The sequence below is a fragment of the Barbus barbus genome (assembly GCF_936440315.1).
Source record: "Barbus barbus genome assembly, chromosome: 17".
Taxonomy (NCBI): domain Eukaryota; kingdom Metazoa; phylum Chordata; class Actinopteri; order Cypriniformes; family Cyprinidae; genus Barbus; species Barbus barbus.
The window spans coordinates 24686168-24713832 of NC_136745.1; the positions used below are offsets into that span (position 1 = coordinate 24686168).

Below are 27665 nucleotides of genomic sequence, written 5' to 3' on the forward strand. Positions count from 1 at the left end.
GCTTCCATTTACTCGCTTTTGTTCATTTGTAGACGGATGCAAATGAACGGATGTTCAAACGTGGCCAGGATGCTCACTGAAATATGCTCTCCATTTAAATCAATGCTGACACCTAGTGTACAAACGTCTTCACATTTCTGCCTTCAACTATATACAAACAAGACCCATCAGTGTATGGCATGCGTATAGCTTTATTTTTGGGATATATATAAAGTCTAGTGAAAGTGATATACAGGGACAGAGAATGATCCCTGGTAGGTCAGTTTAGGCAGGTCCACTTGATTGAATAAGTGAATGTAACATTCAAAGCCTCCAAGTGAGTCTTTAGTGGAATGCAAAAAAACAAAAACGCCACAAATACACTTTACAGACATTCCTTGGGGGTCATATGCATATATGTCTCTCAAAATCTGAAAAAATGCTTTCAGGTACTCTAGATTCTCCAGGTATACTATTTAACTACCACATCATACAAGAAATGTAGACAAAAATTAAAATGGGAAGTCATAAGACAAGTGCTCAAATCACTCCAATAACAGAATCAAATCAGGCGTTTACTAATGATATGCAAATATGAACCTGATTACAGAATAGTGCGCAATGACCGGGCTTTCCTCAAGACACTGTTCAATACTTTAAATCCAACTTAATGACAGCATCAGGATGGTTTTGAACACCCAACAACATGCCAGCAGTTTAGAGGAAGTGAACAGAACCAATCCAGCACCCAAGAACATTGGGATGGAAAAATATACGTTTGTTACCCCGATTATGAAACCCAATAAAAGTGAAATAGCTTATTGACAGAAGCTACCATATAATTCATACATGGATGTGTACAAGATGCAAAGATGGAATGCATAGAAGGCCACGATTTGGTACAAAGAACACAGAACAAAGCTCTTGCAAAGTTCACAGAATATAGATACACTTTTAATACTAAACATCTTACCAAGCTCAAGCCTTAATGAAATAATGGCAGTTCATGTGCAAAGGTATTCCAGGCTAAAGAGGACAAACAAACATGTCTACAGAGTGCAATACAAGTGCAATCTAAACGTTATACAACCCTGACCTGCTATGGAGGATGTCTTTGGCTGAACTGGAATTGTAAACATATCAATGCAGTTCTGTGGAGAGTTTAGCCCTTGTGCTCAATCTATACCTGTCCCTGAAAAACAGCTGCTGGTTTGTGATATTTGGTATTTGTGTTGATATTTAAAAACCTGCTTTAAGATATTCTGACAAAATGAGTCAGCCTGCATTAGAAGTAGAAATTTAAGTGCTGTGTTTGGAGATATGCATTATTTGGTAACATATTATTGGTCGCATCTGTGCAGTTTACATCTCGTTCTGGCATCTTCAGTATGACACTATCTTGTCTTCTTCTGTTGTGCAGCCACCTGACCCTGGCTTCTTGTCTTGTTTAACACATCTGTGGCCTGAAAAAAAATTAATTTAGACAACATAAGTAAATTTTTCATCTTTATTTAAAATATATATTTTCATATGTATAATTATTACAGAAATATATGTACCTGCTCTAGTATTACTCCAGCAGCCTGGTCTATGGCGGAGCCTACTTCTCTGTACTGGCCAGAGTAACGGATAAAGGCCCAGGTCAGCATAGCAATCATGGCCAGGCCAACTACACAGTCACATGCAAAGGAAATAGTTTCCAGGCCAATGAAGAACAAAATTCCTGACAGAATATACAGGAGGCAGACCAGGACAAACAGCACTGCAGGTGTCCGGAAAGCACTAAAAACATTCTTGGACTGAAAAGACAGCAAGTGTAAAAATTAATAAATACATAAAATTAATAAAAAGTTTTGAAAGGTTTTTCACACATTCATTTTTTTGACGCTTTTTCACTTGTTACCTCGTTGTGCTTGCTAAAGGACTCCCACAGCTCTTTCAGCTCTGCTTCCAACTGTTCCTGGTAACGCTGACAGAAATCCCGCCCACCCATCTTCTTAGTGCTGGAGAAGAGATGAAGGGCCTCCTGCAGGATGAAACGGTGCTTCTCCTCCAGTGAGTCAGGAGCCACATAAGGCAGATCTCCACCACACACCTAACAGTGTGAAAAATATATAAAACGGACATTATAAAAAAAAAAAAAAAAAAAGGTTAAATGGACATTAGGTTTGATAATCACATGCCAATGCAAATGTCAAAATACGCATTAGTTGGGTGATATGCTCCATAGTCATATTGTTCTATCGTCAGCCTGTGAGATCGCTGATACACAATGCTATCACTCTAATTTTTTAAATTATTTACTCATAGCCAGAGAGTGAACCAACTCCAGGGTATGGCTAAAAGCAGCCTAATGTTAGTGTAATCTATTAACTAAATATATAAAATATTTTTTATTATGACAATGTTTTTTTATGACGACATGTATTTAACATGATACCAAGTGACCAGAAACATTGCAAGTTACTAATTATAATACTTGCATTCTTCAGTTATTCAAATAGCAGCTACAGAAAACGACCAAAGAACATTTACATTATCAAAGAACAATCACTGACTTAAGTCTACTGCAAATTGAAGCACTTTAAAAGCAGTGAAGCCATCTACACTGTACGATTAATAAATCTCTTACGTCGCACATACATCTGCACTTTGTTTTTTAATATGAAAGTATTCAGTTAGCAAGTGCGTGCACTGAACAGCAAAACTCCAGTGCGATGACTCATCTGAACGCCTCTGATTGGCCATTGCATTCATAAGCTCATCAGAATCGTGTGTGATTGGTTATAACGCGAAACACTTAAAATGTGGAAAAATAAATATGATGGAACAAATAAGCCCTAATATTAATTAGATAGTATTACTAGCCTGATAATAACAACAACAACAACAACAACAATAATAGTCTTCTCATTAAAGGCATCAGCCACATCTGACTATAGTCGACACACGCTACAATCATCTATCAGCACAACCCTAGTATTAGTTTCATTCAGCAACAATATGTATTAACCTTTTGAAAGGAACTGTACTTATTGTACATACAGTATAATGAGTGTGTAACACATTGTACATATGATGAGTGTGTAACAGCCTGACCTTCTCCATATTCTTGTAGTACTGGTCTTTTGCTGACGCCACAGCCGCAAGATTATTGGCCTCTGCTGTTGCCTGAATGAGTCAAAACATTAATTCAACAACATGACATGTTGTGATAAGTCCCAAATGATTACCAAATATCAGTAAAACCATTGTTACCTGTAGCATGGATTTAGGGTGTGGAAGGTCTTCACCCTGATATATCTTGATATATGCCTGACAGTGGAGAAAAAAAAAACCTAATTTAAAATGCTGCTCAACAAAATAGAGATCAAGATGATCGTAAGCCAGGTGTGAGCTCACCTTGAAGTACTCCAGCAGGCCCCTGCAGGTCACCTTATTCCCATTGATCTCTTTCACAGCCAGCTCGTCAGTCTTCAGCATGTTGGGAATGAGTTCACACAACTGTTCCTTGAACTCTGGAGCCACATCTGAGAGTGGCAGGAGTGATGGTTAGAGAGAGTGTAAGGACACAAATAACATAAGAATGTTAGTGTAAAGTGAGAGATGTAAAAAAGAACATGAAACCCACAAAGAGGGATGCAGATTTCAGTAAGTGGAGTGTTGCCATCTGAATTGCTCTATTATTTGGGGTCAGCAAGATTTTTGTTTTTCAGCAAGGATGCATTCAATTAAGTTATTAAAGCATTGCATTTTTTATTTTAATAAATTGTTTGCTTTTTTCACTTTATATTCATCAAATAATCCTGAAAAAATTTACAATGGTTTCCATAAAAATATTTAGCAGCACAACTGTTTTCAACTGTGATAAAAATGTTTCTTGAGCACCAAATGTGTATTACAATGATTTCAGAAGGAAATCACAGGATTACATTTCAAAATATATGAAATCGAAAACATATTATAAATTGTAATATTTCATATTACTGTTTTTACTCCATTTTAGTGAGCATACAGCGAGAGATTTTATTAACACTTTACAATCATTTTCCATTTGTTAACATTATTTAACTACATTAGTTAACATGAATTAACAATGAAATACTTGTAAAGCATTAATCTCAGTTGATATTAATTGCAACATTTACCAATACATTATTAAAATCCAAAGTTTTATCTGTTAATATTACTTAACGGACCTAAGCTAAAATGAACTAACAATGAAAAGTTGTACTTCTATTAATGTTAACAAAGATGAATAAATACTGTAACAAATGCATTGCTCATTGTTAGTTAAAGGGGGTCATATGATGCGATTTCAAGTTTTCCTTTCTCTTTGGAGTGTTACAAGCTGATTGTGCATAGATAAGATCCCTGAAGTTGCAAAGACTAAAGTCTCAAAACCAAAGAGATATTCTTTATCAAAGTTAAGACTCTGCCACGCCCCCCTAAATCGGCTCATTCAAACACACCCCCACGTCTACGTCACAATGTGGAAATATTTGCGTAATGCCGCCCAAATGTTCACGCAAAGAAAGAAGGCATGGTGGAGCCACGTCAGGGAGACGCTGTGTGTTTCTAGGCGAAAGCAAAAGCACTTTATTTGGCCTTCCGAAAGTAGATGAAATTAGGAATCATTAAGATTACTTACAACTAAGGATGTCAACGATTAATCGACGATCGATTAATTGTCGATAAGCGATGTAATCGATAAGCGCTATCGATGGTCGATTAAGCAGTTTTATTTTGGGGTGCGTGCGGCTCATGCGCAAAACGCGTGCAAACGTTTGTGAGTGACGGTGAAGGGGCTGGGTCTTACACGAAAATAATTTACTAATGTATAAACTATACGCTTTTAATGTGATCCAAACTTTAAAAGTACATTAAAACAGATACAATACAAAGTTATTTTCTATTGAAATGTAGTAATAAGTCATGTTCAATTATAATTTCCCTAGATAATTGTTGCACACGAGCAGGACAGATACTATAGAGGCTATTCATTCATACAACTTGTTAATTCGTTCCTACGACATATGAATTTGTGGCCACTGTCCAGGTTTCATTAATTTGGTCCCTAGAAAACCCATGAATTTAAATGCGGGAGCAATTTAAGTCATAGTAACAAATTCTTAATTCATGGCCATGAAATCTTTAATTACCCCCCACATGTTTACCACAGTAAGAGACGCGAAAACAGTGATTAAAACAACAACAAAATAAACCTGCAAATCTAGAGGGTGAGACAATGAGGATTTGATTTTAATAAATAATATTAAATTCGTGACCATCTGGCAAAACAGAACACAAAGCCGCGTATGGCTTGATTTAAATGTATGCGCTCGAACGGCATGAATCCAAAAGCATGGTCGCGATGTAACATTTGCCTGCTAACCAATTATTTATCTTATTAACAAAGCTTTGTACCTCACTTGTGTCATAATACTCACATTAAAATGTTTCAAATGGGTAACTGTGTTTTGCCGTTGCAACGCCGGTGGTTTTAGAAACGGATCACTGACCGCACGTCACAGCCCCACGCGCCGTACTTGCGTTTGGGATCATTTTATTTTAAATCCCGATAATGTCAATTGCAAACATTGCGACGATGTTTTAAAATAAAACAACGAGCACCATGAAACCATTTAAAAAGGTGAATTCAGCGGTCTCCGTGACAGACTATGAAACAGCCCACAAAGTGTAATGATCCCATGCGTACTACGGCGCACTCTTCATTTTATCAAATGATCATAATCCCATCCATTCATTTTACGACCCTGCTACTAGCCTTTTATTAAGACTAAAAACCCCTTTCATTCGGGTGAGGAAGCTGGCGTTTTGAGTGGCATTTGCACATCCTGTCATGCCGGTGACTATATGCTACTGCAATAGATGCATTTTGCAGTATTAAGGTTAACGATTAATCTATTAATTGATCGTTAATTTAAACAATGATCAATTGTGAAAATGATAAAAAATTGACATCCCTACTTACAACCTAACAGCACAACCCAGATGTTTGAATTTGTGCAACGCATTTTACGGACGACCGTTTCGTGAACCTAGGAGAGGAGGTAATTCTGACTTTACTATGACAATCTGGCGCTTCTGAATCAGCGACTGCAAGTATGTTTTGATATTAGTTTAAGTATTTGCTATTGACTGTTCAAATGCGGAGTTTCGTGCGTTGTATGTGTGAGAGAGAGAGAGAGAGAGAGAGAGACAGGGTCACATCACAGTGGAGTCAGCTGTCTTAGTCACGGCTTGTTTGCAAACACATATGAGCATCATAACTGTGTCTGTCACGTGACTCTGTTCCCCTTTCGGGCTTGAACTGATGGTAAAACTAAGGACATTATTAACTATATTTACATTTATTTTGAAAGCTGAAGATTATGGAAAGGGGCGTTACATTTCCGTCATGTTACATGCTTGTCATGTTCGGCCAATCACAATGCACTGGGTCAGTTGGCCAATCAGAGCAGACTGCGCTTGTCAGAAAGAGGGACTTTGTAGAAAACGACACGTTTGAGAGAGGCGGGGCATAGAGGACCTACAATAATGTACAGTATTTGAAAAATAATGTGTTTTTTGAACATTAAAGCATGTTAACATATTATGTTACACCAAATAATGATCTTTAAAAAAGCATCATATGACACCTTTAATATTAGTTAATGCAATCATTTATGTTAACTAATAAACCTTATTGCAAGATTTCTTCCAAAATTTTTCTTACCAACCCCAAACTTTCAGCAGTTTGTCAATTTTGTGGGGATATGTACCAGCAGAATTAGGGATGAGCACTTTGATCAAAGTACTATGAAATCACAAAAATGTTTAAAAAAAAATAAATAATAATAATTACGGTCTTTTTAAGATGGATCTTGAATAGTTGGCACTATTAAATACGCTGGTAGTTGTGCCCATCCCAAGGTAATACGTGCAGTAAAACATGAATGAAGTCTAATACCACGCAGCTGTCCCGTGAATGCAGGGCTTGTTGCCACCTTCAGGCCAGGGTGGGGTAAGAGAAAACAGGAAATGGAGGTGAAACAGGAGTGAATGTGCTCTCTCACTGTCTGAATCTCCTCATGCTGAGTCGGCTTCACCTGAACACCGCCAGACAAACACACAAAAGAGATATCACTACAGACACACGTACACACAACTGAACATACCAAACATGAGTATCATTTTCAGGTACATACTTGCAGACGTTTGTCCAAGAAATCGCTTCCTCCCTTAAACCCGTATTTGTACTCATACGGGAAACTCCAGTCTCTGACCAGGAACATAAGTGACTGCAGGCAAGAAAGATTTGAGCCGTCATTAAGGAAATATGAAAACATAAGCGTTTTCTTTAATACACATGCCATCTGATATATAACTGTATCAAGTTATATGTAAAATCTGTCTTGAGCTCTCAGACATTGTTGTCCGTGGCACCAAAGTCCCTTTCAAGGAAAGTCCGTTCACTCGGTCGCCATATTTGCAACGCCTCCAGGCAGCTCAAACAAGACCAAGTCCTATCTAAATGAATGGGGGAATCCTGAAATCTCAAAATCTCGATACCATCACTGTAACATGGTGTCACCACATTTCTTTTTAAGTCCTGAGGTTATTATGCTTATGAAGATAAATGAATGCCAAAACCACAAATTTGAAATACAAATTTAAGCACAGAGGGCACGTGTCACTACAGGTACAGACATTTAAACAGAAGTGACTACAATGTCAATATCAGCAAGGTGTGTTCATACCTGAAAAGGCTTTAGAAAGATTTCATCCATTGCCAGTCGGCCATACTCTGTAAACAGCTACACAAACAAAAAAAATGACAGAAGTCATTAAAAGAATATACCACAATTTAAAACAAGAAAAATAACTAAAATTGTGGTATACTGTACAGTCTGTACGGCACTGTTAAAAACAGATGCATCAATAATTTAATGGCAATGCATTAAAAAGAATGAATTCAGAGACACAACCTCTCTCATAGTGTTGTAGCATGCTGAGAGCTTGTTCCACATAATACACAGTGCAGACATAAATTATAGTTGAACTCGAAATGCCCTGCTGTGCACAATGTTTTCTGACAGCAATAATAGGTTATAGATATTTATTTGTTGAATATTAGTCAATAACTAGCTGTTGCATTATAGCTCAGGTGGTTGTTTTTCAGCGTTTCGTGAGAACTCTGTGTTCCGCTCTTTGCTGTTGTGTTTTGTCCAGCTCTTTAAGAAGAAAATGACTTTTATTTTTTAAAAGTGACTAGTTAAGATAACTCACTGACTAGTCAAGTATGAAAATATGCTGGATGAGGAACAGTGTTATGTAAGCTATATATAAGATTTTTTTATATTTGAAAGAAACTAAATATTTTATTCAGCAAGAATGCATTAAATTGATCAAGTCACAGTAAATGCATCTATAATGATGCATATAAAGATTTCAAATTAAAAAAAAAATTCTTTTTAACTTTTTATTCATCAAAGAATCCTGAAAATTGTATATTTAAATTTCCACAAAAATTAAGCAGATAACCATTTTGATAATTTCTTGAGTAACAAATCAGCATATTAGAATGATTTCTGAAGGATCATTTGACACTGACGACTAGAGTAATGATGCTGAAAATTTTAAATAGAAAACTTATTTTAAACTGTAATAATATTTCATAATATTACTGACCTAAACCTTTGAAGATTTGTGTCCATTTACATTAGAAAATTATAAGTATAATAACTGTAATATATTAGTTTTTAAAATCAAGTTACATTTAAAACAATAATTTATCTGTGATCCATTTTCCGGATCGAAATTGCAGGACAATCTTAAGATAAGTCAGTTCAGATGGAGACTACTGTATTCTTGCCTAGTTGTGATTTGACTAACCTGAAGTTGCTGTAGATCATCTTCCTGAATATTCTGTGACAGGTTATAAATCTACAAAAAAAAAAGAAAGGACTTATGATACAATCTCAGTCTTCTGTCAACTCATTTGTGGCTAAATAGTAGAGATGCATTGTGGAAACCTGGACAGAGCTGGTCATGGTGCTGAGGGCAAAGATAGTAGCACAATCTTTCACTGTGGACTGGGAATCAAATGCTCCTTGCGTGTCCATTAAGAGCACAGCAACCTATAAAGAAAAACAAAATGCTCTTTTTAATACAATCGTTCTTCAATCTCAAGAGAAAGTGACTGGAAGGGATTCTAGACTGAAAAAAGTGTTTTGATGGTTTATGTAAAAACATTACACATTAAGCCAGATCACAGATGACAAAATCTTAGCAGGAAGTGACAGAATTTCACCACAAACTTACAATGAATCTGAAATCAGTGCTTGTGTAAGTGCAGACTGCTAAATGGACATGACCCACCAGATAAGATATCAGATAGTAAAGTTCATATAATGCAACAGTCAAAATTAATTTCTGGGGAACTGGCTAATACTAATCATTTAGTTCTTCATTCAAACCATTTCTGAAACATGCTCCACTAGTGACAGGAACTGTGAGGAATTTCATTTAATGATTCTCAGTACCTCAGAGGAAGCAATAAATAATTGATCCTGTGTTTTTTGCATAACTGTTGGATCAGTTGTTCCTACAATTTTTCATAAAGTAAGAATAATGTTTATGGTACTTTTACACGACAACAATGTACTACAAACAGAAAAATTCTTCCAACAACAGTCAAAATGATCCCCTTTCACACAGAAAGATTTGGTGAATTATGATATGTTTGTGAAAACTTTGCAGATGCAGATTTAACAATCTAACCTGTGCATACGCACAGTTAGTAAACATGTTACCCATTATTCCAATGCATTATTTCTCTCTCAATACTGACAGCAAGTTCACAACTCTGATTGACTGCATTAGTGGAAGAACACAGATGTTCAAAAACCATTAAAACCATCATGAGAATCATTAGTTTTTGGCATTTAAAAATTGGAAGTAAAACCTTTAACCAGTTCTGAATAAGACCACATGACTACAGTGAGCTGTCTGCTTTTAGGTGCTTGTTACCTCACTTCCATCCTTCTTTTGCACAATGAAAACTTCACTCCACAACTGGATGCCAGTGGTCTCTGGTTCTGATCCTCCTCTCCAGGAGAAACCTGTCAGAGGCTCATTCTCCTGCCCAAGCCAGTCCTGACCAGGCTGGAGAGGACAACATAATAAGGGGTGAATACACAGTAGGAATAAATATGCCTGGCTTCCTGCTCAAGAGCAGCACACCACCAGGAAGCCACTTATATTAAAAAGTATCATCTTAAAACTGGTTAAACTTTGCCTTCATATTCAATTATGCGCTGCATTACATGATCTGAATATTGAATGTTTTTCTTCTGACCTTCCTATACATGTATCGGAGCATGAAATCCAAAAAGAAGCTTTTCCCCTTTCGGAAGGCACCGGCGACAGACACCACCACCACATCCTTATCTCGAACTTCAGGTGTCAGCAGAATTCGACTGAGTGCTTCTGTGTCCAGGTCAAAGGAGTGATCCTCCTTGTTGACTGTCACGATCTGAACTGGCCCAGGATCGCCCCTCATCCTCTGTCCTATATCACACGCTTACTATGGGCGACAATGAAAATGTTTCAGCATACTGGCTGCAGTAAAATAAGGTCACATATTCATAATCAAGTGAATGTCACAATTAGTTTTGACCTTTACAGCTAGCTGTTAGTATCTGCTTGGAAATATAAAAGACAGTGTGTTAAATCACATTTCTGGGAGGCATTATTAAGACAGTACTGGCCCTGTTAACTGGCAAGGCAGGGTTTGTTTGGGAAATTGCGATGTGGCAAGCCAGTTAAAAGGTTCAAGCATGCTCTTCTCCACTGACAGACTTCAGCTTGAATGTGATTCATTGTTTCAATCATTTAGACTGCTTTCACTCGTGGGCAAATGAGTACAATCAACACTGCTGTGGAAACGTGAAAGCCATAGACATCTGCATATAGTGGAAGAGTTTGTACACAAATGTGTGTATAAGTGAAACAACACACCCTGAGGAATAAAATACACAGGTGGAACAGATTAAAAAAATAAGGTGAGATGTGGAACAGACAAACCTGCTGAAAAATGTCAGGAATCTCTGTCTGTTTCTCAAAAGCATATATGTAATAATTACAGATACTTGCAGTACTGCATGCTTTGCATGTAGCAATGAGAAACGTGGCAACTGCCACTAAGAAACTTTTGTCAAATATGATAAATGACTATATAAACTTGCTCATGTCAACCATTAAACGCATTCAGAGTGTTTGGGTCAAATTAAATAACGTTAATAGTAAATATTCACGAGTAAATCTGACACGTTAGTGAAAGCACCTCCTCTCGTTGACTGGCTGAGTTCCAGATCCTTAATGTAATATTTTCTTTATAAGAATCAGAAGTTGTTTGTTTGACGACATCTTAAAAGATGCATGTATATGATTACAATATAAAATCAAACTTGCTGATAGTAAACACGCTAGTTACTATCGCCTCGCCCCAGCATTGAGGAGTTTCAATCAAACCGACAACATATGTGAAAAATGGACGAAAGTAAAGTAAGCCATTTTAAAGGTGTTTGACTTGAGCTAGTTGACATTTTACCGTCTTTGAAAGCAACCAGTCATTTCCAGTAACAGTTACCTTATGCTTTGTTTTTCACTGCAGACCTTCCACTGGCTCCGTTACAGATTATGAACGTTTCAGTTTTAACAAACACAACTTTGTCCGTCAAAGAACGTTCCACCGCGCGTGTTGCTGGGAAATGTAGTTTTGTCGGAAACGAATTCGAATACACTCCAACCGTCAGTGGGCCACAAAAAACTACAACATCCAAGAGAACCCAGTGGTGTTTGTTGCTACGGTCCAATCAGAAGACGTAAATATTATTGAGCCTAGTGATTTATAAGCGTGAAACAATATTTTAATCTTCAGTTTTAATATGAATTAAATATCACCTCTCCGATTACATTGAGGGAATATTTACACCTGTTTTTGTTACTCGGTAAGCTAATGCACTTAAAAACGTTAACGTTAGCTCATGCCAACATGAAAAGCAATAGTTTACACCTTGAAAAAAAAAAAAAAAAAAAAAAGTTTTGCCAGACATCTAGGGAGTGTCTTCTAGGTTTTCCATAATGAGTCACACTGGTATGCCAAGAACCACCCATGAACACATCTCATTTACTATATTGCACAACAGCTTTTGGTTAATGCAGAGCTTGAGCTAAATATGTTTGTTATAGCACATGCTCAAAATGAAACATTTCTAAAGGGATATTTTTGCCTGCACTTTCAAGCTGATTCTACATCCTAAAGCTATAAGAGAGAGAAAAAATACATATATAATATAATAATATACATATACAATATAATTTGCTTCCTTTTAAATGTACGTTTTTGGCAGTAAATTGTTAAATTCCTTCAAACGATTCATTAGGTAAGGCTAAGTGTACATTTTAAAGGACCACATACATAGAAGGTGTACTAAAAATCTGACCTGCCTCTCAGGTTGACCCACCCACACGACATCCTTTTAATGATACTGTTAAGGTTTAGGGTGGGGTTGTGGGTTAGTCGTACCTGAAAATATAGTCTACCTATGGTGACAGCATAGGCTGACAAGGTGTTGCTCACTTTTACAGCTCATCTATTACATTAGTGTTGCATCTGGATAGTTTTTATGCCTTGTGTTGTAGCTTCAAGTATGACAGTTTAAACTGAAGTTTAAAAAAGGTAGGTCAGATTTTCACTGGCCTTTTTCTTTAATGCCACTGCAGAGCAAGCATTATCTAAAGGTTAAGATGTGTCATTTTCATAAATGAAGCCATATGAGAAGACATTAATAGCTTCACTAATGCACTCCTCAGTGTCTTCTGGTTAAATCTGTCATCTACTAAGAGCTAGCAAATGAAAACTTAAATTTATAATCTCATAGGTTAAATCAGGCAAAGATTTCAACATAACATTTTAGTACTTTATTGCTACATGAGTTACACATGAAGAGGCTGGGGTCAGAGTGTCATTTAGTGTCAACCTGTTAAACATACTAAAATAAACACTTGAATAAAGCAAAATAAGACATGCATCATACTACACAGAAAACGAATCACTACAGAATGCTGTAGCATGACAATAATCAACAATCAAGAAATAAGGGTTAGATATTCTTTCCATCAACCCAATCTAACAGCTGGCAGTTTATCTCAATAATACTTGAACATGTTCATAATTTTGAACAATTTCATACTGTAAAAAACTTATTTTCTTCAAAAATCACATCAGAACTTTATCCCTCTAATTTGAATATAGAACACAACAAATCTTTAGAATAATCTTAATGGAAGGGACTTAAAATGGAATGGAAGTGCATGAAATATTACCTTTCAACCATGACAGTAAACAATAAATATTTTGTTCTTTATGAAAGCATTTTGCAGATGCTTTATTACCTATTATACACTAATTCCAAGGATACCCTCACAGTGCTGTTGTCAGTCCCTACAAATGTTTTTTCAAATCACTAGATTATTTGGAATTGCTTATGTTGCACCTTTCATGTCAGTAAGTAAAAGTTCAGGCAGTTATAAAGTGCCAATAGTACATCAAGCCTTGAGTTCTCACAGTGGCCCCATCTCCCCATTAACCGTCCATGCTTGTACACAGTACACAGCACACAGGTAAGCTCTCAGTGGTTGCCTTCCGCGAGGTCAAGCAGTGACCCTGCAGCCTCCTGAGCCTCTGCATCAAGCTGCAGTATCTCAACCGTCTCCAGGTCCAACTCAGTGTCTCCTGGAAGAACCAGGTACTGATACTGCTGATACTGGTAATAGTGTAACTCAATGTAACCGCTGTCTGCCAGTGGATCTTTCTCTGAATCCTCGCAGACAACCTCTGTCAGTTCCACTGACTCCATCGGGACCAGCTCCTTGTGATCTGGTGTCAAAGAGCACGTCGGGTTTGAAGACAGAGAATCTAGATCTGAGGAACAGTGAAATTGAACAGTTTGTGATGGAATTAAGAGAAGTGTCCCATACATAACAGGTCTGGATTTAGTGTGTCAGTCACTCTCTGTGACTCTCTTCTGCATAAAAGTCACAGCTGCATATTTTCTATCATTCACAAACCCTGTTTAACATGTCTGTTTCATGCTCCTATATTTAATATTTATAGCTATTAGGGCTGTATACCTTGGAGAACCTGGCGATACGATACATACCTCGATACACAGGTCACGATTCGATACGTACCTCGATACAGAGCTGTCTCGATACGATTTGATACAATGTGACACGATTCGATACGATTCAATAAAAATACATGGGCCAGAGCCAATTAGTTAATGCTGAACACATTTACTCAACAAACAGAACTCTGCATTTTTCTTCAATTTATTGAAGACAAAAGTGCAGGGCTTGACGCTTACCTATTCCCCAAGGAGCACATGTGCTCCTAAGTCAAAAAATTTAGGGGCGCAATGCAAATTTTTCAAATTAGGTGTTTTAGCTTAATAAGGGGATACAAAGAGACATTTACAAGCACCATTATTTAATTGATCAGAATACAGAAAGTACACAAGGTTTTTAAATAATTTTACTTCAGACACTATTTAATAGGCTAATTATGTAATTAGTTATAATCCTATTAAACTGTGTCGGTATAAAATTTTCACAATAATCATTGAAGCTTTTGTCACGGTATATGTTTTTGTTTTTAAATCACAATATATAATTTCTAAGTGAAAAAAAGTGTTGTCCTCCTAACAGGTTAAATAACTTTATTAAAGATAATTTACTAAAAGACTTTTATAAAAAAAACATAAAAATATAAAGTAAACAAGTGTTTCAAGATTAGAGTGCAAAAGATTGTTCAAATGAACGAAAGAACAATAGGTAAGTAAGGTCCCATGTGTTAACATTAGTTAAAGCAGGTTAACATTAACTAAAAATGTGCAATAGCTAATTGTTGCAGTAGTTAATATTCTTTGTTAATGTTGATTTAATAAAAAATACAACTATGTTAGTTAATGTTAGCTCCATTGAATTATATTAAGACAACTTTTGATTTTATAATGTATTATTAAAAGTTGAAATTAAGATAGCATTATTAATAAATGCAGTCATTGTTTTTTTCATGTTAACTAATGGAACTTGTGCTACTGAACAATAATAACGAATCAGTCGTTGATATATAGATAGGCCCGCTGTTCTCTATTATAGATCAGTGGATGGGCCATGTTTTAGCTTAGAAACAATGTTTGAAAATAAATAGCTCATTAAGTCTTTAAGTAAGAATTATTTGATGCTATTGTGAAGACTAAAGCGAATATAAATATCTAAATGACTGGGAGTGTGAAACATTATTTACACAGTTTTAGGAAAATAGCGCAGCTGATGTGTTTATTGGGTTACCGGGGTAACGGCAGCGGCAGCGCCCTCTAGTGGCGAATGTGCGTCATTCAGCGCGTCTTCACTTTAACTCGCTCCGCTTTTCTTCTCATCTGTGCTCATTTAAATTAAACCGTTGCCTTTTTAAAGTTGTAAAGTAATCATATGAGGCTGCATCGCAATTTTTCCATAAATAAACAGAATAAATTAATAGTTTGTTATAGGCTACTGTATAAGTTAGGCTGTTTTGTATTTTGTTTTGTATTCGCACTTGTGCTCCTAAATACATTTTCCAGTTCGCACACATCTATTTTTAGTCGCAAATGCGAGTGAAATGCTCGCTCTGTCGAGCCCTGAAGTGCATTATAACAAAGTGCATTTTGCTTAAATATTTGCAACTTTAAGTGCTCTGATTAATTGTACACAAATTGTATTAATCTGGAAATTACCACAAGTCAACATTTAACTTTCCAAGGGTACAGTCTGAGCTCACACAAGCACAAAATCTTCTTCTTATTATTCTTAACTTCTTATTAAATCTTCTTATAATTCTTTTTTGTGACACCATGTAACGTTACTGCCATAACATATTTCACTATGAAATCACTTAAATGCTACATCTTGCTTTAACATTTTCCATGAGTTTTTTTAAACTCGCGGGCGCCGCTGCGCCCCCTAATGGCTGGGCGGAGTATCGATACTAAGGGCTAGAATATCGATACTGTATCTTTTTTTATTATATCGGTATGTATCTAAGAATCGATATTTTGAGCACACCCCTAATAGCTATGCTGTTTTTATGGTATTCTAGATGTTTTGGTCTGTTGTGTTGTTTATGTAATTGATTGTTTGTTAGTGTGACAAGATGAAACCAAAGACCAATTTTGAGCCATGGCTGAACACTTAACTAAACTTCTCTAGGTATAACTATAATTTTACTTTTTCTTAGAGCATACTCATTCCAGTATGTTAAATTTAACGAGTTAAATTTAAAAGTTGTGTTCAGTTGTGGCTTACCTGAAATTTCCATAGTCTCACCCAAGATGTTCTGCCCATTATCAGCCGCCTCCAACCTGTTCAGAATGGAGGTCAGATATGCATGTATCAGTATCCCAATGAACAAGTAATTTGTCTCTCGGATAATTCAATATTAAGCCTTATGAAGGTGGTGTATCAAAAGAAAGCAAATCAAACTCACAAAACAGGCTTGTTCAGCAAGTTGCTGTTGGTACGATGACAATAATGAGTTTTTCTAAGAACTTCCAAAAGAGCTGGCCGATATTCTGGACAAACTCGCCATAATGATCCCTTTCCAACGGACTGCAAAACAAAGCAGGAATATTTCATTAAACAACTAATCAGTATAGACTAATAGTTAAGAGAACTAGACTAAGAGTTCAGAAAATTCTGACTGGAAGTCTGACGCACTTGACTCTTGTCTCGATGTATTCGTTGGAAGCTCTTGCTCAAGGAGAGGTTGTGTCGGACCGAGTTCCTCCATCCACTGGGAGCCTCTCTATAATAGGGGAAGTTGTCAACAATCCACTCATAAATACCTTTCACAGGGAGCCTCTTCTCATGTGAATCTTCTATTGCCATGAAGATGAGACTGCTAAAAGAGTAAGGGGGTTTGGCAGGGGAGGAAGGCAGCTGTTGGACAGGAATGGAATCTAATGTCTGGGGCAGTGAGGTGATTTTGGGCAGTGGCTGCAAAGGCAACAGGTTCCCTCTTTGATGCAGCCAGCTAAGGCAGGTCAGGTCATCCTGGTCAGATACTGTTGAGGGACTGAGGCAATGTGACCCTCCAGATGCCCAAGGGGTTGATGTAAAGTGAAGATAGGAGGATGGGGTGGTTGGGGAGGAAGGGAGGGACGCAGGCAGAACAGTGGCAGGCTGTGGAAGAGAGGGGGATCGAGACCGAGCTTCTGAGTTATTTTGGGGGGAATGTAAAGGAGAATGGGGTGGCAGTGCTTGTGTGTGTTTCTCCATCGTTCTCCCAGCTGCAAGATACAGGTCCACACATTCACCTGTTGAACTGTAGAAACACACATACAGTGTAATATTAATGCATTGTACATATACTTTTTTTTTTTTTTTAAACAAGCACAGTAAAAAAAAAAAAAAAAAAAAAAAAGAAGTTTTCATAAATAAACAATCTCTTAACTTAACTCAGGAAGGAGGCTGTATCATTGCTTCTTCAATTCTGAGCGCACAAGTAAATGATTGAGCTAGTCAACCGAGAAATAACATACATTCAACTAGATTAAAAAAAAAATTAAGTTGGCCTGAGAAAGCCGGACCAGAAAGTTTGAAAAAGTTTAAGAAATTTAAAAAAGTTTTAAGTTTGATGGTTTGCAGTCTGAAATAGTTTGACGTTTCAAGTAGTTTTAAAATCTTAAAGTTTGAATGTTTTAAAGGCAATACAGTCTGTCAGAAATGATGATTAGCAAGTTACTAGCATGTTGCTAACATGATTAGCACGTTACTAGCATGTTGCTAGCATGTTTCTAACATGATTAGCACGTTACTAGCATGTTGCTAGCAAGATTAGCAAGTGATTAGCATGTTTCTAACATGATTAGCATGTTGGTAGGAAGATTAGCAAGTGATTAGCATTTTGCTAGCATGACTAGCATGTCGCTAGCATTATTAGCATGCGACTACCATGTCGCTAGCATGATTAGCAAGTGATTAGCATGTTGCTAACATGACTAACAAGTTACTAGCATGCTCGCTAGCATGATTAGCATGTTACTAACATGTCGCTAGCATTTTTCTAACATGATTAACATGCTACTAGCATGTTGCTAGCATGATTAGCAAATGATTAGCATGTTCCTAACATGATTTCTAACATGATTAGCATGTTGCTAGCAAGATTAGCAAGTGATTAGCATTTTGCTAGCATGACTAGCATGTCGCTAGCATGATTAGCATGCGACTACCATGTCGCTAGCATGATTAGCAAGTGATTAGCATGTTGCTAACATGACTAACAAGTTACTAGCATGCTCGTTAGCATGATTAGCATGTTATTAACATGTCGCTAGCATTTTTCTAACATGATTAACATGCTACTAGCATGTTGCTAGCATGATTAGAAAATGATTAGCATGTTCCTAACATGATTTCTAACATGATTAACATGACACTAGCATGATTAGCATGTTACTAGCACGTCGCTACCATGTTTTTAACATGATTAGCATTCTACTAGCATGACTAGGAAGTGATTAGAATGTTACTTGCATGTTGCTAGCATGTTTCTAGCATGATTAGCATGTTGCTAACATGATTACCAAGTGACTAGCATTTCGCTAGCATGATTGACAAGTTATTAGCATGTCGCTAGGATAGATAGATAGATAGATATAGTCAGATGATAGTCAGATAGATAGATAGATATATAGAGATAGATAGAGATATAGATAGATAGATGATAGTCAGAGAGATAGTCAGATGATAGATAGATCGATAGATAGATAGAGTCAGATGATAGATAGATCGATAGATAGAGTCAGATGATAGATAGATAGATAGATAGATAGATAGAGTCAGATGATAGATAGATAGATAGATAGATAGATAGACAGACAGACAGACAGACAGACAGACAGACAGACAGACGATAGATAGTCAGATGATAGATAGATAGTCAGATGATAGATAGATAGATAGAGTCAGATGATAGATAGATAGATAGTCAGATGATAGATAGATAGATAGTCAGATGATAGATAGATAGATAGTCAGATGATAGATAGATAGATAGTCAGATGATAGATAGATAGATAGTCAGATGATAGATAGATAGTCAGATGATAGATAGATAGTCAGATGATAGATAGATAGATAGATAGATAGATAGATAGACAGATAGATAGATAGAGTCAGATGATAGATAGACAGACAGACAGACAGACAGACAGACGATAGAGTCAGATGATAGATAGATAGTCAGATGATAGATAGATAGATAGATAGATAGATAGATAGATAGATAGATAGATAGATAGATAGATAGATAGATAGATAGATAGATAGATAGATAGATAGATAGTCAGATGATAGATAGATAGATAGATAGAGTCAGATGATAGATAGATAGATAGATAGAGTCAGATGATAGATAGATAGATAGATAGATAGATAGATAGATAGATAGATAGATAGAATCAGATGATAGATAGATAGATAGATAGAGTCAGATGATAGATAGACAGACAGACAGACGATAGATAGAGTCAGATGATAGATAGATAGATAGATAGATAGACAGACAGATGATAGAGTCAGATGATAGATAGATAGTCAGATGATAGATAGATAGATAGATAGATAGTCAGATGATAGATAGATAGATAGTCAGATGATAGATAGATAGATAGATAGATAGATAGAGTCAGATGATAGATAGATAGATAGATAGATAGATAGATAGATAGATAGACAGATAGATAGATAGATAGATAGTCAGTCAGATGATAGATAGACACAGACAGACAGACGATAGATAGAGTCAGATGATAGATAGATAGATAGATAGATAGATAGATAGATAGATAGATAGATAGATAGATAGATAGACAGACAGATGATAGAGTCAGATGATAGATAGATAGTCAGATGATAGATAGATAGATAGATAGATGATAGATAGATAGATAGATAGATAGATAGATAGATAGATAGATAGATAGATAGTCAGATGATAGATAGATAGATAGATAGATAGATAGATAGATAGATAGATAGATAGATAGATAGAGTCAGATGATAGATAGATAGACAGACAGACAGACGATAGATAGAGTCAGATGATAGATAGTCAGATGATAGATAGATAGATAGATAGATAGATAGATAGATAGATAGATAGATAGATAGATAGACAGACAGATAGATAGATAGATAGATAGTCAGATGATAGATAGACACAGACAGACAGACGATAGATAGAGTCAGATGATAGATAGATAGATAGATAGATAGATAGATAGATAGATAGATAGATAGATAGATAGATAGACAGACAGATGATAGAGTCATATGATAGATAGATAGATAGATAGATAGATAGATAGAGTCAGATGATAGATAGATAGATAGATAGAGTCAGATGATAGATAGATCGATAGATAGAGTCAGATGATAGATAGATCGATAGATAGAGTCAGATGATAGATAGATCGATAGATAGAGTCAGATGATAGATAGATAGATAGATAGATAGAGTCAGATGATAGATAGATCGATAGATAGAGTCAGATGATAGATAGATCGATAGATAGAGTCAGATGATAGATAGATAGATAGATAGATAGATAGATAGATAGATAGATAGATAGATAGATGAGTTTGAATGAGTTAGAAATAGTACATAGAAGGGAAGTCTGATTGAGTCTAATGAACTTCAGTGTGTTTAGATTTGAATTTTGACAGTTGGAGTTTGAATAGTCTTGGCTCATCTGAACATTCCGTCAATGTAAATCTATGGGATTTTTATGATTTTTAATCTTCATTTTAATTTATGAAAACCATAAGTCCAATCAGTTAGAAAAGATATAGCAATCGAATCAGAACAGTCTGAAGATTTGGGGTCTGTAGAGTTAAAGCTCTAGGAGGAGTAGTCAGAAATTTAGTCTCAGAATAATAATAAGTTTAAACAGGATTTCAGTAAATTGGCTTTCTCAAGCCAACTTAACTAACGCAAAACAAACACGGGTGTGATGGACAGCTAGCTGATAAATAATGTGAAATATAAATGACAATTTTAAACAAATCGATTATTCTATCACCTGACAAACACAGAAAGCCAAGCCACATGGTCTATATACACCTGAGAAAATGGCGCAAGAATATTAAGTTACATTTAGAATAATTACCCAAGCATTCATGCTCGCGTGAAGCCAAAAGAGCGATATAACAGCAAATAACTTACCTAAACAAGTAGAAACGAATTTATAGCATCCAGTCTCCGATTCTGTTCTCTTATAAGTTTCAAGTTTCTGTCAAAGTGTTAAAATATCTGCAAAAGAAGCTGCTATGTCTCGCACTGTCCTGTCTGCGCTCTGCCCTTTCCCGCGTTTCCTTGGAAACCAGAAGGACGCTTTGCCTCCCGCGACCCCTCCTTAAAGAGACACTCATCAAAGCAAACGAGTTTGGCTTTATTTTTGGTTGTTTGTACTTCTATATTTGGTGGAAAAGCATCTTTTGTAAGTGTTTACAAGTACATGCGCCTAATCTATCACGTTGTATTGTTCGTATCATAACATATCAAGTATTTGAATTGACAAGATATAAACAATTCCACACATCTTAAAAGTCTAAATCATGGGATTTATTTGGCTATAAAGAAGAAAACACTGCTGTTCATGCATAGAAAACCAGATAAAGAAGGACACTTGAGTTGACCATGTGTTCACCAATTGCACATCACACAAGAATCACAGCACAGGGCAGATAAACCAGCATGCCTCTTCAAATAAAATCTGGATTTTGACACTAAAGCAGCATGGCGAAGACACAAGAGCAGTCAAACTGTTATTTTCCCATTTTCTCCATGTGAAAACAACGGCAGAAGAACACGATCCTGTAAAAATATTAAATTATATTTTCAACAATTGCTCTGCAGATGACAATGCTGATGAAGCCAATATTGAAGATCAGACCACATAAATCCTCCGTGAAAAAAACAACCATGGTAAGCCACTTTTCTGTAACAATGCCAACATTTTAAACCATCCCAATCCAACATTGTCATTTTAAAGTTCCTTTATAGTATAAATACTGTGGGTCATCTGACCAAATGAGCGGTGAGCCAGTAAATGATGATTGGCTGAAAGGCAGCTAATGCCAGGATTATGTACAAGCGAAAGCGGGGCTTGACACTTGCTCCGGCACCCATTGAGTCTGCTGAGAATGAAGACAGGATCTTCATTTTTAGAGAACGAACCTGAAAAAATACATTAACGAAAATTAATTGGAGAAATGTATTCAAAACGTAAATATGTAAGCACTGTATTTCTGAACAAAACTCACAATAAAAAACATGAGGGCACAAGAAGACCAAGCAAGAGCAACAAAGTAGCCGTCACTGCCAAAGAGCAGTCCACACAACACTGTGAAAATCATCCTGAAAAATAGGGGAAAAAATACATCTTTAATGCTATAAAAAAACCACATGATCCAGTTACAAATGAGGCTCTTCCACAGACATGTAAAATACATTCTAATATCCAACCAAAACATACCCCACATATTTGTATCCACTGTAAGCAACAAGGTCAAACGTTGAGAGGTCTGTGTGAACTGTGAGCAAGTAAAGACTGAGCAACATGACAAGAACTTCAATGATGATCCAAACCAGAGCTGTGCTTGCACACAAACCCAGAACCTCTGGACTGAACCTGAACATGTAGAGAAAACAAAAATGATTAATCATGTCTCATATAAAACAGTCAAAAAAGATTACTTGAATGTGGCAGTGCTGAAATTACTGTTATGAATCCCATTTAGTAGGGTCAAATGAGGGTTATTGAATGTTATAGACTAGTTTACTAATATATTATTTTATTAAATGTATTTTTAAATCAATCCCTTAGGATGTCCAAGCACTCCAACATCCATAAAGTGGAAACATCAGTGTGTTTCTCCTATAAAAAACACTATTACTCACCGTTTCTGGATTCCTAAAGCCAATCCAGCCAGTAAAATGTAAGTGATAAAAGCCATTGCTAGATGAAAACAAAAAAGTGTGATGAAATCATAAGTGCAGACAATGCAACAACTTTATAAATTCACAGATACATGGTTTCTGATTTTACTACATGGCAAATGCACTGCAAGCACGGTACTGTTGCTCATACTCAATGTGCAGTCTTGCATTAAATCCTAGTACTCAAGGGAGCAATAGAGTCCCCTTAAAATGTCTGTGCCATTAGGATGAGTTATTTTTCAGGTAGCTAGGTATAAACATTTTTATAAACTAACTTTCTCAGCAAGATTCTCTTCAACTAATAATCTGCCATGACTTGAAAGGTGACCTGGCTAAACTGAAAGAGAAAACTGGCAGTAGGAGAAGAAGAGTTTATTGAAAAGTTCACTACAGTGGCACTTGTGGCAACAAAATGGCACAAAATAGAGCTTGAGTTTGCATTCACATAATGCTTGCTTAATATTTGTTTTGGGGCATGAATTAACTCTCTAAAATTTAATAATGTTGTAAGTATATATCAACGATTTGTGTCCGGTTGCACAGAATGAATAATAAATATTAATTACTGGGTATGTAGAGATCTGGAGCATTGACATCGTGGCGTGGTGTGAGGGGAGTGTCTCTGTGGTAACGTACTTCCCAGTCCTGATGATATCATAGTATGCATTAAAAAAAATATAAAATATAATAGCATACAAAAAAAGTTTTTTAAACCTGTTCAAAGAAGTGCAATATAAACCTTTTAAATTTAGCAATAAACTAGAATGCATCTGGGTGATGCAAGACAAGTCTGACAATTTAATTTATAAGAAAGTAACAAGATCTTAAAATAGTTTAAATGAACTTTTTACACTATATTTCACGCATATTAAATATTTTGAGTTAAAAAGTCCAGTAAAGAAGCAATTGTAATTAAAATGAGAAAATAATGTTACTAGACAATTAAACATTAATTATCTCTTTATTCCAGAAGTGAATATTTTACCTGATGCGTGTATGGGAACATGAGAAGCAACAGTTTCTTCATAACATATTTGGTATCAACTGCAAAGAAATACTTCAGCTTGTTCACCGACATGAATCGGTTAATCTGTAAGAGATGACAAGGTGGGAGAAAAATAAAATCAATTACACAATAAATATTGATTCTTAACATTTATCAGAAGCCAGATGCAATGCATGATTGACATCTACAGTTGGGTCAATTCTTTCCACTTCATTGACATAACATACACCTGCGATACCTTAAAGTCTGCAGGAAATCAAAATTGACTATATTTATTTTGTTAGCGCACATTGCTATTTTTGTGGTGAACAATTCAAGTCAATCCACAAAAAAAAATAGTTTGCCTTCATAATCTTTAATCCAAATCTGAAAATGCTCCTCCCCTCTAAAATGATAGGCCTTCTCTGATGACATCAGTTTGATGGCTGGGGCATGAGCATGACATCCTTAACCCCGCCCCTCCAACTATCAGTGTTAATTTCTGAATGAAACGCCTACTTTACTACATCCAAGCAATTCGCAGTAGATTAAAAAAAACAAGCCATGCCCTCTATTTTCCTCATTCAATATTCTGTTTCTCTCGGAAGTACGTCACAATACGGAAGTAAAAATGGTCGCAAACTTCCAGTTCACACAGTCTTTAAGTTAAACATGGCATCTCACCTCTTTGTTCACAATATCCTTGCCTTGATTGGCAAGTGATGAGCCATACATCATGGCAGCACCGGCCACTGGATCAGCAAAGAGGCTTCCCACTCCAGGTTCTGGACCTCCTGCCGATGCATCAGCCATATTATATCCTGAACTATAGTAGTTCTGGTTGTCCATAGGTGGGGGCCCAGAACTGGTGTCATCAAAAAGAAGCGGACCCCCACTGGGTGGAGATGCTCTGGCTCTGGGTTTTGCTGCATGGGGGAAATAATCACTGATAAAGCAACATCACATTTAGAGAATCCTCGCATAAAATATATGGCTGCTTATGCATAAAAAATCATTGAATCGTAACAATTTTTCCAATTTCATTCTTCAACTATGATCTGTGATATTAAAGTAACTAATTACAATGTGATGTGGCAAAGAGTTAAAGAGTTCACACAGCACGTCATCAAAGCAAGATATCTAATAAGGTCTAATTACTTTACAATCTGCATTGTACTTTGGTGCCAGACTGCACGTGATGTAATCAATTTAGGCTTTACTGATTTTAAAGTACAGTATGTTGTTGTCCACGTATCTCAAAGAGCAACAATGTTTAACCAAGTTCTTTCATACGTACTTGCTCGGTATCCATGCTGCTGGAAATCCATCTTCTCTGCAGTTCTGAATTCCAAAAACAATTCGATTAGCTTCGAATCTGCAATGCAACCATTAAAGCCTGCCACTAATATGTTGCATCTGATGTCAGCATCTGACTACCAATAATACACTAGCTTGCTATGTAGCTAATCTGAAAGATGCCTAGCAAAACATGTCAGATTTATCTTGAATGCGGCACCAGAATTATTACTAAATCACTTATTTTGACGCGGATACAAACGATCGGTAGTCACCTATAATTTATATTTGAAATATTGTTTTCTAAATAAGTTCTCGTGTTAGCTTTTACTCACAGGTACCCCTTCACCATACGCCCGCCTCGCCTTGCTGCTCATTGGCTGAGGAGAAATGTGCCTGCGTGGCAGAGATGAAAAATAGCACAATTTCATTGGTTAAAATGACTGTTGCGTAGACTGAAGTTCCTACGTTTTGATTGGCTGCAAGCAAGACCATAAAAAAGAAAGTGGCTCTGCGTAATACTAGGCAACCGAAAGGAAAATACATCATAAAACAGCGGCAAGTTTCACTGGTAATTTATTAAGTTTCACAATTATTGAGTTTCACACGGTTTATCCCCCCCCCCCCCCCCCCCCCCCCGCGATTTTGTTTGTATATAGTTACAATTAAATTCTACAGTTTTTATAAATTTTGAAAGACTTCCAGCTTTTCATCAACTCACAAACCCAAACCCCCTCATAAAAACTGGTTTGGGAAATCTTAGCATAATGCAATGTTTAATACACTTGAATGAAAATAATAGATTATTGTATAAATAATAGATAGAAATAGAAATAATAGATGATCACATTGTAATAGATTATATATCTTACATTTCACTGCTGGTTATACTCTGTATAATTGTGTATGTGACAAATAAAATCTTGAATCTTGAATCTATATATATATAATATTATTATTTCTTTATTTCAGACCATTTGATCCATATCACAATAAAAATAAAATACACAAAAGAAGAAAATTACATATCAACAGATTGAGGTAACACCATGCATCAAAAATCCTGTAAGACATAAAGCAAGTAACACTAAATTTTTTTTGGCTAGCATACTTCAGATGTTCAGCTACTATTAAATCAGGGCCACATGCTTTATTTACTGCCAATTTCTCAATAGCACAATTACCTCAAAAGGTCTAATAATCACACAAATATCACTCGGTACATGACCTACTTCAAGTTCCTGCCTCTCAACACAATTAAAAATGTCCCTATAATATTCTCTCCACAATTTTACAATATTCTCATCACCAAACAGCCCCAATATATATATATATATATATGTGTGTGTGTGTGTGTGCATGTTTATGTGGTTTATGAGGACACAAATTTGTATAATGACATGGGTATGACAGAGGTATTACAATATGAAGGTGGTTTATGAGGACACTGCCTATGTCCCCGTAATTCAAAAGGCTTAAAAAACATACTAAATGGTGTTTTTTTGAAAATCTAAAAATGCACAAAGTCTCCTGTGAGGGCTAAGTTTAGGTGTAGGGTTGGTGTAGGGCAATAGCACACACAGTTTGTTCAGTATAAAAACCATTACGCCTATGGAGAGTCCCCATAAACCACAAAAACCAACATGTGTGTGTGTGTGTGTGAACATGAAGTAGCAAAACTAATGACACCAGGCAGAATCTCTGGATGATACGAACACAGGTGAAGCGCACAGGTGACTATGTGTTATGTAAACTTAATCCTGGTAGTGGGAGACAAAGAGGAATGGGAGAAGAAAAGAAAAATGAAGGGGATGAGATCAAAGGTCATTTGTAGCTGATGAAATAAAAAGCACTATTGTTGAACATGTTCTTGTGCATGGAATGACCATAAGGAAAACTGGCCTGCAGGCTCATCTACAGGGTTTTTACTCTATTTATACATTACAATTACAGTAGTAGCAGTACTTCAGATGAGAGAACTTTCACTATTCTACTGTATATACTGTAGCACACACTCTCAAACTCGTAACTGTTGAATTGATTTGTAGCCAAGTACATGATCTGTATTTGTGCAAAACTGAGAGTTGACTGTCTAGGGGAGGCAGAGAAAGTCTTTTGTCAGAAGACTATACACTGCTATAGTATAACAAATAAGGATATTACCAATACTGTAATGCAACTTGGCTGAGGATGCTGAATTTATTTACAGCAACTGACAGCATAATCCAATGTGTGTTTACTGTATATTCTGTTGGTTTTTGAACCTTTCTCTTCTAGTGCTAAGATCAC

The 27665-nt window shown here is 36.3% G+C and overlaps 3 protein-coding genes across 3 annotated transcripts; all 3 read right to left on the minus strand.

Moving 5' to 3' along the window:
• Positions 1-175: 175 nt before the first annotated feature.
• Positions 176-11741, minus strand: LOC306883365 (atlastin-3-like). Its single transcript, XM_079438563.1, has 14 exons — positions 11636-11741; positions 10343-10570; positions 10015-10149; positions 9018-9122; positions 8878-8928; positions 7743-7799; positions 7191-7283; positions 6953-7091; positions 3382-3509; positions 3238-3294; positions 3079-3150; positions 1883-2074; positions 1539-1778; positions 176-1442 (listed from the first exon to the last, which is right to left on the minus strand). Exons 2-14 carry the CDS (start codon positions 10544-10546, stop codon positions 1374-1376), a joined length of 1542 nt encoding a protein of 513 aa, XP_079294689.1. The 5' UTR covers positions 10547-10570; positions 11636-11741; the 3' UTR covers positions 176-1373.
• Positions 11742-12949: 1208 nt separating this feature from the next.
• LOC306882986 (uncharacterized protein) lies at positions 12950-21456 on the minus strand. Its single transcript, XM_079438026.1, has 5 exons — positions 21320-21456; positions 16807-17413; positions 16577-16698; positions 16396-16451; positions 12950-13972 (listed from the first exon to the last, which is right to left on the minus strand). The coding sequence occupies exons 2-5, from the start codon at positions 17365-17367 to the stop codon at positions 13680-13682; spliced, it is 1032 nt and encodes a 343-aa protein (XP_079294152.1). The 5' UTR covers positions 17368-17413; positions 21320-21456; the 3' UTR covers positions 12950-13679.
• Positions 21457-21526: 70 nt separating this feature from the next.
• Positions 21527-25776, minus strand: LOC306883641 (protein YIF1A-like). The gene is made up of 9 exons (XM_079438999.1): positions 25712-25776; positions 25378-25421; positions 24765-25006; positions 24081-24185; positions 23662-23740; positions 23057-23114; positions 22632-22787; positions 22420-22513; positions 21527-22333 (listed from the first exon to the last, which is right to left on the minus strand). Exons 1-9 carry the CDS (start codon positions 25726-25728, stop codon positions 22175-22177), a joined length of 954 nt encoding a protein of 317 aa, XP_079295125.1. The 5' UTR covers positions 25729-25776; the 3' UTR covers positions 21527-22174.
• Positions 25777-27665: the final 1889 nt, after the last annotated feature.